The 11,349-nt window shown below is 41.4% G+C and overlaps 1 protein-coding gene across 1 annotated transcript in view; it reads right to left on the bottom strand.

Moving 5' to 3' along the window:
• Positions 1-633: 633 nt before the first annotated feature.
• Positions 634-11,349, bottom strand: part of Prps1 (phosphoribosyl pyrophosphate synthetase 1) — a 23,824-nt gene continuing 13,108 nt past the window's right edge. The window contains exons 3-7 of the mRNA XM_013025895.1: positions 10,144-10,242; positions 8,469-8,593; positions 4,096-4,269; positions 1,313-1,472; positions 634-749 (exon numbers count right to left, since the gene is read on the bottom strand). Coding sequence (XP_012881349.1) covers positions 657-749; positions 1,313-1,472; positions 4,096-4,269; positions 8,469-8,593; positions 10,144-10,242 — 651 coding nt within the window. The 3' untranslated portion in view covers positions 634-656. The remainder of the gene's footprint in view (positions 750-1,312; positions 1,473-4,095; positions 4,270-8,468; positions 8,594-10,143; positions 10,243-11,349) is intronic.

The following is an 11,349-nucleotide window of genomic DNA, read 5'->3' as shown; positions in this document are numbered from 1 at the left end:
GTAAATCCAAATAGAAAGGAATAGGTACAAAGGAGTATCCAAGCTATACACAGTCAAGCAGATGATGATGATGGATCAGGCTTCTTCCTCCCAAGACATATTTACTAGACTGAGCTACCCTCCATCCTCACTTCAAGACCTTGCCTAACAAATGCTTAAGCTGAACTGCTTGCCTTACAGGGGACTCAGCTACCAGGACTAGGTTTGAGGTTGCTCAGACCTGCTTTAAGGTATTAGGCCTTGGAGAATCTATCTCACATAGGCTGGCTTTGTTGCTAGTTACTTGGAACAAAGAAAAAAAACCAATAGTATTCACATGCAAAGGGGTCCAAACTTTGTCAATCACATTTAAACCACTTTGCAGAACAAGGTCAAAAGTCTGCAAATGTTACAGCAGCTAGGTAATGCTGCAGGGGTTATAAATTATGACGAAGGAAGCCAGGATAAGATAATTCAGGTAGAAAATATCAGCAGTTCATCTCAATTTGCCTTTCCCCAAATTAGGATCCACTAACTCTAATATACCATGTGGGATGTAGAAAGCTACACTGGAGCAAGCTAGGTCTTCTGCTAAATTTTTCAAATACTAAGAGAAACCAAGGGAGAACAAGGGGTAGGGTTAACTTCAGTTTTAAAAAGCCTCAGAAGTTATTCTATTATAAAGGGACATGGCTGAACAGGTAAGAAACAGATTCTCCATTGTGAGTTCTCCTGATGGCTTCTGCAAGGATCATAGAGATGTCGATCACCTATAAAAATAAGAAAGGTAGTACTTAGGGGCAGAGCTAAATAGCCCATCTGTAGCCTGGGCTGGTGAACAGGCAAGTAAGTGCTCTCCCTCAAGAGCCTACACTCAGCTACATTTTCTTTTTTAATTTTTTTGGGGGATAGGTGGCTTGAACTCTGGGCCTGGGTACTGTCCCTCAGCTCTTCAGCTCAGAGCAAGCACTCTACCACCTGAGCCACAGCCACAGCACCACTTAGGTTTTCTGGTGGTTAATTGGAGATAAGAGTATCACAGACTTTCCTTGCCCAGGCTAGCTTAGAACCATGATTCTCAGATCTCAGCCTCCTGAGTAGCTAGGATTACAGGCATGAGCCACCGGTGCCCAGCTCTACATTTTCTAATATGTTTTACTATAACCACTTAGGAAAGTGGTCAAATTACCAATGATGAAGGAAAAAAAAATCTTGATTCAGGCACATCAAAATGGTGATTCCCCTTCTCAATAGAATCTTCAGAATTCAGCTATCTAATTCAATGTTATGTAATAACCTCCTAAATTCTTGGCCTTGCTATTCATATCCTCACCTGTATTTTGGAGCAATGCTTCATCTTGTCCTCCTGAGGTATAGTGTTGGTGACTACAACTGCTTCAAAGCAGGCATTGTTGATGCGAGAAATGGCTGGGCCAGAAAAGATTCCATGAGTCAAGATTGCATAAACTCTGGTAGCTCCAGCTGAGAGAAGTCTAGAGGAGAAACAGTTGATTTGGATTAATCTTACATGTCATATTAAATAAAGCAAAAGAGGAACATATTAGTCTATCATAACAAAATACAATAGACTGGGTAGATTAAGCAGACTTATTTCTTACAATTCTGGAGGCTGGCAAATCCAAGGTCAAGGTCCATTTCAGTTTTTTTAACCTCAAGGTGGAGCCTCCTTGCTGTGTGCTTTTACAACCTCTTGAACACACACCAGGACAGTGCCAGCAAGCTCTCTAGCAGTTTCTTCTCATAAGGGCACTAAGTTCGTCAAGAGGCCTCTGCCATTGCAGACATCATCTACATCAAAATAGCTCTCACAGGCAATCTCCAAATCCCATCAGATTTGGGGCTATGGCTCCACAGGAGGATTCGAAGGATTCTGTAAGAACACATTCTGTCCTTACTAAGGAGAGAAATCTACACTAAGCTACCTCTTGGAAGAAGTTACAACCATTTTCCTTAGTAAGCCTCTGTTCTTTTCCCTTTCTAGAGAAAAAGTCTGAGCCCCTGAAAGTGAGTGCAAGCAACAATATTTGCAGTGGGTTGTGCCATGAAGTGAGAAACTATCATGGTAAGCTGCTGTCATTGTAAGCAATTAATCTGTTACAATTAGTACATCAATTACCTAACTAATAAAGGATAAATCAACTTTAAAAATGTAAGTAAACTCAAGGATCTAAGCCAGGAATCACAACACCTAAATACATTTTTCAAACTTTTCTTTGCCAGTACAAGGGGGCTTGAACTCATGGCCTCATGTTTGCTCAGCTTGCTCACTCACAGTTGGCACCTCCATTCTGGCTTTTTGCTGATTAATTGGAAATGGAGTTTTATGGACATTTTTTGCTGCCCAGGTTGGCTTTGAACCACAATTCCTTGTGTGTGACTTCTCAGTAGTGAGAATTATAGGCTTGAGCCACTAGTACTTGGCTAGATTTGGCACTTTTTATATACTAGTCACAGATATTCAGGAGTTTACAAAACCACACAGAAGCTGGGCACTGGTGGCTCATGCTTGTAATTGTGGCTACTCAGGAGGCTGATATCTGAGGATTGTGGTTCAAAATCAGCCCAGGGAGGAAAGTCCGTGAAACTCTTATCTCCAATAAACCACCAGAAACCAGACGTGGTGCTGTGGCTCAAGTGGTAGGGCATTAGCCTTGAGCTGAAGAGCTGAGGGGGTAGCACCCAGGCCCAGAGTTCAAGACCTACAACTGACCAAAAAAAAAAAACAACAACAAAACACAGAGGTGGCATGGTGGTGGATACCTGTAGTCCTAAAACTTGGGAGGTTGAGGCAGACCCGAGTAAGTCTTCCCTAGACTAAGAATCCTGACTGCCTCAAAAATTCTGGGCATAGTTGTTCATGCCTATAATTCCATGTGCATGGAAGTAGAGATCAGGAGGATTACTGTTTAAAAACAAGTTTGAGCTGGGCGCTGGTGGCTCACGCCTCTAATCCTAGCTACTCAGGAGGCTGAGATCTGAGGATCACTGTTCAAAGCCAGCCTGGGCAGGAAAGTCCATGAGACTCTTATCTCCAATAAACCACTAGAAAACTGGAAGTGGTGCTGTGGCTCAAGCAAGCGTTCACCTTGAGCTGAAGAGTTCAGGGACAGCGCCCAAGCCCAGAGTTCAAGCCCTACAACCAACAAAAAAAAAAAAAAAAGAACAAGTTTGAGCAATCTCATCTCAAACAATAGCTGGGTGTGGTAGGGATCCATCTGTCATTCTAGCTACTTATTACTAGCTACTTGCAAGGCTGATATTGGGATATTCTAGGTTCCAGGCTAGCCTGGGCAAATGTTATCAAGACCTTATATCAGTCTTGGTAGAGTGTGCCTGTGATCCCAATTATATAGGAGAGAATTGGGTGCATGGTTCAAATTGTAGAGTGCCTGTTCAGCAAGAGCAAGGTAGTGTTCAAACTCTAGTACCTAAAAGAAAAAAAATAGCTATATAGGACAGTCATTCATAAGTAGGAGGACCATAGTCCAAGGCTGTCCTGGGCAAAACCTAAGACTATCTGAAAAATAAAACAAATGCTGGGGGATTGACTCAGATAGTAGGGTGCCACCTAGTAAGCACAAAACCCCAGAATTCAAAACCTTAGCACTGCAAAAAAAGGTACCAAAACTATATAACATTTAGATTAGTAAGCACAAAGCTAATGAATATGATAAACTAGGGAAGCAAGAGACTGGTGACTGGCATGAAGTAAGTATTATTTTTTAAAGTTCCAGGTAAAGCAGTCATGAGGTTAAGATGAAGGATGTCACCAGCAGAGCTCTTATGCCTGTAATAGGAACTACTCAAGAAGCTGAGATATAAGACCTTGAGACTCTTATCTCCAGTTAACAGCCAAAAAGCTGGAATGGAAGCTGTGGCTCAAGTGGTACAGTGCCAGCTGAGAGTGGAAAAGGAAAGGTAAATGACAGCATGAGGTCTTGAGTTCAAGTCCCATTACTGACAGTTATCCCTTCAAATTCTGTTCTAAAAAACTACCTATCTCCCTTTAATTCTATTCCAAAAAGAAATCAGCCAGCTGTAATCATTCAGAGAGCAGTTAGGTTTTTGCTCCTAATCACCAGCCCCACAACATACTTGTCAGCTGCATGGCAGATTGTGCCACAAGTGTCCGCCATGTCATCAACAAGGATAGCCACTCGATCCTTCACATCTCCTACTAGTACCATGCGGTCTACTTCATTGGCCTTCTTTCGCTCTTTGTGAATCAAGGCAAAGTCCACATTCAACCGGTCTGCAATGGAGGTCACTCTGTAAAACAGGAGATGATCTAAGTTAATTTAAATACACATGTATGAGGCTTTCAACACAGAAGAATTGGCCGGTAGAGCTAGGATAGCATGGTAGAGTGCTTGCCTAGCATGCATGAGGCCCTGGGTTCAAGTCCCCAGTACCACACACACAAAAGAATGGGCGGCTTCCTGGGAGAAGAATACTCCTTGAAACCAAACCATTCCCAGGGCTGGAAGAAAGCATCTCAAAGACAAACACACAAACTGGGTTTTATTTATTAAATCATGCCTTTTATAGGAATATGTTACTCAATTTGGATAATCATTCATTTTGGCCAGAAAGTAGACAGATACCCTCACCAGTCTTGGTAAACAATATATGATAAAGCACATTACTTTAATGGACTGGCAGCAGAAAATCTCATTAAACTAAATAGGGAGTGCAAAAATTATCCCAATTTCAATTGTGGAAGAAAACTCATGACTGTGGATGGATGCAGTGAGACGTGAACCTGAAGCTGGTAGGAGAGGAGCAGTGCCTGTTTCAATGCTTGTGCCCTCATTTCTTCCCTCTGTGATGGTGGCAAAACATCCACCCAGTCATTGTCAACTGTACCTGAACACCAAGCTGGGGAATTCCTTTTATGAATGCTAGAAAGAAAGTGATACCAGTTAACCAGACAAACTGGGCTTATCTCTATACAGCCAAGGCTATCTCCGAATAAAACACTTCTACAAACCACATACTGAGCCACAACTAGAAGGTGGGATAGAGGACAAATCTGTCTGGTTACAAAGTACCACACAGTTCACTCAACCAGAGAGGGAATTAGGGGTAAGTAGCAGCAGGCTATCCCAAGTGATATGTATCAATGCTGCACTGGGCCATCTTTGTTATGCTTGAAGAAGAAGCTCTGCTTTGGTTCATCATGTCCTATTCCTTTGCTTATGCTATATTAGAGATGGTTTGAACCGCTACTCTACACAAATTTGCTCTTTGATGCAAACAAATTGTATCTTGTATTGTCCTTTATTCCTACTTAGGTACCTAATATCAATAGTAAGCAGTTTGCCTAGAATGATTATCCAAAGTAAATGAGTATCAACTTATCTCAAGTATCCCTGACTGTGCTCAGTAACCAATGGTCACCATCAAAGCAGAAAAGACAGTCAATGAAGTATGGCTGTGCAGCTTACAATCATGCAAGGATCCTTACCTACTCCTGACAACCTGCCAAGACACAAGTAACAGCCACAAGGGCCACTTGAAAAAACCTCAACACTATAAGGCAATCTCAATGAAAAACTTATCAAAATCACTAAAGCCATCTGCTAAAGGGAACTTTCTTAGACCAAACTTGAAAGAAATCCTCTATTACTTGAGAAGTGACTATTTCCCAAATCTTCTGGCATGATGTGAACAAAATGACTAAAAAGTTAAGAAACAACCACCAGGCTGGGCGCTGGTGGCTCACGCCTGTAATCCTAGCTACTCAGGAGGCTGAGATCTGAGGATCAAGGTTCAAAGCCAGCCCGGGCAGGAGAGACCGTGAGACTCCTATCTCCAATAAACCACCAGAAAACCGGAAGTGGTGCTGTAGCTCATGGTAGAGCGCTCGCCTTGAGCTGAAGAGCTGAGGGACAGCGCCCAGGCCCAGAGTTCAAGCCCCACGACCGACAAAAAAAAAAAAAAAGAAAAAAAGGAACAACCACCAGGGTAGGGATTTTAAAAAAAACATATTGTCTCTAGTATCGCAGATGGTAACTAGTGATTACACAGGGTTCATCAAGCCATACATGTGGCTAGATAACAGAACTCAAGGGGCTGGGAAGGTGGCTCAGTGGTAGAGCACTTGCCTTGCATGCATGAGGCCCTGGGTTCAATTCCTCAGCACCATATAAGCAAAAAGAAAAAAGCCGGAAGTGGTGCTGTGGCTCAAGTGGTAGAGCACTAGCCTTGAGCTGAAGAGCTGAGGGACAGCGCCCAGGCCTAGAGTTCAGGCCCCATGACCGGACCCAAAAAAAAAAAAAAAAGCAGAACTCAAGTTCTCAGCTTATAAATTACTGAAATTAAAGAAGCTGTTGAGAAAGTCATTGAGGATTTGAATGACTTTAGAAAGTTCTGAATTAGCTTTTCCTAATCATCTGTGCTTCGTAGCTTCTTCATTCTATTTTTCCAACAAGAAAAATACATGTAAAATCTGGAACCTGGAATCCTGGCTACTCAAGATTCTGAGATCTGGAGGACGGGGGTTCAAAATCAGCTTAGGCAGCAAAAAGTCCAGATTTCATCTCCAAAGAAATGACAAGCAAAAAGCCAGGATGGAGGCATGACTCAAATGGCAGAGTATCATCTGAGCAACTAAGCAAGAGCAATCATTGCCTCAAATTGAAGCCTCCATAGAAACAAAAATCAACAAACACTCTGTGTAATACATTTGTATGCATTATTGAGGACTCCTCCACTAAGAAAATCAAAAGCTGTCAAGCTGGGTCTTAGTGGCTTACATCTATAATCTTAGCTACTCAGGCAGAGATATGAGAATCAAGGTCCAACCAGAGTACACAAATTCAAAAGATTATTATCTCTAATCAGTAAGAAGATGAGAAGTAGAAGTGTGGATAAAGGGAAAAAGCATCAGTCTTGAACAGAAAAAGGTAAGCAAGAGCATGATGCCCTGAGTTTCGAGTTTAAGCCTCAGTACAAGCAAAAAAGAAGGAAGACTACTTAGGGAGGCTGAGGCTCAGATCTTTGAAGATCATGGTTCAGGTTGACCCATTTTAACAGTGAGACAAGGAAGGGGGTAACAATGCTCAATAGGAAATGTACTCATTACCTTACGTAAGGATAACCCATCTGTACAGTATCTTCAGTATTTAAAATTTTTTTAATATTTTTTTAAAAAGCCAGCCCAGGCAGGAAAGGGCAGGAAAGTCGCTAAGACTCTTGTCTCCAATTAACCACCAGAAAACCGGAAGAGGTGCTGTGACTCAAGGGCTAGAGCACTAGCCTTGAACTGAGAAGCTAAGGAACAGCACCCAAGTCCAGAGTTCAAGCCCCACGACAGACCAAAAAAAAATTTATAAAAGGAAGAAAAAAATCAAGGGTTTTTACTTTGTATCTTGTGAGCTATAAGGTACTATACCAGCAATATCTGACAATGAATTCGCTTAAAAGTTTAAGGTAGTGGCTTTTAAATTTAAAAAAATCATGGTTAATGATAAGATACAACAAGCATGAGGCCCTGAGTTTAATCACAAGTAACATCAAAAAATGCCATACTTTCAAGGCGCTGGTGGCTCATGCCTTTAATCCTAGCTACTCGGGAGGCTGAGATCTGAGGATTGTGGTCTGAAGCTAGCTGGAAAAGGAAACACTGTGAGGCTCTTATCTCCAATAAACTACTCAAAAAAGCCAGGAGTGGTGCTGTGGTTCAAGTGGTAAGAGCATTCCCCTTGAGCAAAAGATCAGGGACAGCCCCCAGGCCCAGAGGTCAAGCCCTAGGATCACATAACAAAAAAAGCCATACTTTACTATCCTCCATGGTTAATTTTTTTTTGTCAGTCATGGGGCTTGAATTCTAGGCCTGGGCGCTGTCCCTGAGCTCTTCAGTACAAGGCAAGCACTCTACCACTTGAAAGACAGTACCACATCTGATATTCTAGTGGTTAATTGGAGATGAGTCTCACAGACTGTCCTGCCCTTTCCTGCCTAGGCTGACTTTGAACTGTGATACTCAGATCTCGGCCCATGTGTAGCTATGATTATAGGAATAAGCTACTGGTGCCCGCCTGGTTAATGTTTTAATCCTCAGGATCAAATGTTCTAGCCAACAGCCTTACAAAAGGTATGTAAAAGCTTGTTTATCTACTAATATGAGATTCAATAACAGCTACCATTCATTTCCATATCAAATTATCTACCTTTCCATATAGATTTATAGTAGTAATGTTAGGTCTATAGTGCCAAGTCAATAACATGACAGTCAAGCCTACAAGACCATGACTGTTTAGGGCTCCCTTTCTATTTTTTTTTTTCAAATAGTAACACAGGTCAGTAAAATAGTAAATCTGTATGTCCCTACTGGGAATCAGAAGTTCATACAAACTACCCCTTGGCTATAAAAAAACATCACTTTGTGATACAATCATCTGAACGGCTTCTTAGCACCCTAGACTTCTTAGCACCCTGGAAATCACAGTAGTTTGCAGCCATACCTCTTGGCTCCGCCCGCATCAGGTGAAACAATAGTGCAGTTCCTCCATTCAGAGATGTTCTCTCTAATCCACTTCAGGACAGCAGGCTCTGCATACAAATTGTCCACTGGGATATCAAAAAAGCCCTGGAGCAAAAAAATCTGGATCAGTCTGGCTTCCTTTGTTCCTTCTCACAGCTAACAGAAAGTAGTGGCTTACCTGGAGACTACCATACTGCAACTTTCAAAGATCTACTCAGGGATGGTCAGCCAAGATCAGCAAAACCATCCTTTAGCCATCCCATGCCTGACCACAGCAACATGAACGACCCCTCTGAAGACCAGCCAAGTTCAGCAAAGGCTGTAAAAACTGCCCGGCCAGCATGCACACTCAGGAGTTACTAGTAAATCACTTGTAAATCCTATAGTATATAAACTTGGTGGAAGGTATTTATTACAAATGGCCAAACAGAAGTCAGGAAATGGGTTTTGAGTTTATACAAATTAACTTGTATTAAAGTATCCTTATTCTATAAAATAAGTACAATCCTCTGTACTATATATCTTACTGCATTGTCTTAAGACTTTTAAACAATAAGGCTTTGAACTCTATTAAATAGTGTAAAATAAATGGAGTATTCTACTCCCCTTAGTCTGGGTTTCTAAGAAAAAGCACATTCTATAACTTTAAAAAGGCCTCCTTGGGGCTGGGAAGGTAGCTCAGTGGTAGAGTGCTTGCCTTGCATGCATGAGGCCCTGGGTTTGATTCCTCAGCACCGCATAAGCAAAAAGAAAAAAGCCGGGAGTGGCTCTGTGGCTCAAGTGGTAGAGTGCTAGCCTTGAGCTGAAGAGCTGAGGGACAGCGCCCAGGCCCAGAGTTCAGGCACCACAACCGGGCTCAAAAAAATAAAAAAAAATAATATAAAAATAAAAAGGCCTCCTGTTCAGAATCCAAGGAAAAAGTGTGGAAAAGTACAGCAGTGGAACACACTGGACATTGATGTACTGATTACCTGCCGCATGTCAATGTAACCTCTGTATATCACTTCTATAGTAATAATAACAAAGTAAATTCTAAAACAAGCCTCCTATTCAACCTCAGACTGTGCCTTAACTATAGAATCATGGAAATTGTGATGCTCATTTGAAAATTTTCTATCAGTTGGAACCTCTAATATAAATGGAACATCTGACAAAGTTTCATGGTCTTTGTTAACAGTTGACCTGGTTAGTCTCTGTACATATGTCAAAGTAACTGTCTCAATCCTTGGAAAAGTACTGCAATGGAGTTTGAGTCTTATTTCATAACTGTATATCACCTTGTTAGTAACACGTAGTCAATCTATACTTTCAATCTACACTTCATGTATACTTAAAATGTAGGAAGAAACACTTTAAGTATATATGAATGAAAATGTAAGTTACTGCCCTCAAGCAATTTGATTATATTTTCAACATTATAATGTTGCAACAGCCCTTATGCTATGGGTGCTAACAGCACACCTTGCATTCTTTTCTAGGTTTATATTAAATAAGGTTAACATTTTTGTTCATATCTAGCTTACTTGAGCTATATATTTGGGCAGTTTTTGGTTCCTCTGATGTTTTCAGCCCTCAAGCCCCTCAAAGAACTGGGACCACCATGTCTGGCTCTCCTCCCTTCTTCATAATCCCCTATATTTAGCTTCTACTGATACCTGAATCTGAGAAGCATGTAGATCCATGGTGATGATGTGATCTGCACCAGCTACAGACAGCATATTTGCAACCAGCTTGGCTGAGATTGGAGCCCGGCTCTAAATGGAAAGAAAAAAATTGAGGAACACTTCATTTGCTTGAGAAATATTTATTAAGTACCTACTCTATTTAAGGAACTGTGCTACAAGGAAATTCATAGAAAGCAATGTGGCACTCTGAGTAAATCATAATCTAGAACAAATATTAAGTGTAACATCTTTACTCCAACTGGACCCATTGCAACAATGAGATGTACAAGTCGTATGTCGAAAACGAACTTTACAACTTTGGTGTGGTGGGGAGAAGGGTTGGATGGGGGGGGGGAAGATGGGATGGGAAGGGGAAACAAAGGAGAAGGCTACAATGCTTGATAAGAAATGTACTCATTATCTTGCCCATGTAATTGTAACCCCTCTGTACAGTATTTTCACAATAGAAAAAAATTCTTCCTAACTTCACATACCTAGTTTCAGCCGTTGGGACCTCCAGTATTCAATTATTCAAACTTATTGAGCAAGAGGGTGTTTAGGGGGCAGGGAAAGAGCAACATGCTTTCGGAGGTGGCTACTAGGTATGAGGGAGGTGGGATAACAAAGAGAATGAGGATTCATATCATCAAAGTAGATGTTTACAGTATGAAAATAGAACAATGAAGCCTGTTGAAATTATTCTAGGTAAGGGAGAAAGGAAAGTATGACATTGTGAGATTGAATGGAATACATTGTAAACACATGGAAACCAAACAATGAAATCCCCTCCTGTTAACTGATTTTTGCTAATGAAAAATTTTAATAAAACCTTTTAATGCACTCATACTTGTATAACAAACATCTCACCTGCCAAAGTTCAAAAATGGATCACATGGTACAAGCTGTTTACCTTGTATATTATACTACTGACTCATCTGGAGGTCAACTTTCCAATAACCTCAACTCCCTTCAATAAAGGTAGATTTAAGTACTGTACCCTGTACAACAGCAAAGTCCAGGGACTGGGAAGGTGGCTCAGTGGTAGAGCGCTTTCCTTGCATGCTCGAGGCCCTGGGTTCGATTCCTCAGCACCACAGAAGCAAAAAGAAAAAAGCCGGAAGTGGCACTGTGGCTCAAGTGGTAGAACATTAGCCTTGAGCTGAAGAGCTGAGGGACAGCTCCCAGGCCCAGAGTTCA

This window comes from Dipodomys ordii, unplaced genomic scaffold (genome assembly GCF_000151885.1).
Source record: "Dipodomys ordii isolate 6190 unplaced genomic scaffold, Dord_2.0 Scaffold88, whole genome shotgun sequence".
NCBI lineage: Eukaryota > Metazoa > Chordata > Mammalia > Rodentia > Heteromyidae > Dipodomys > Dipodomys ordii.
This window is presented reverse-complemented; position numbering and strand designations above follow the sequence as displayed.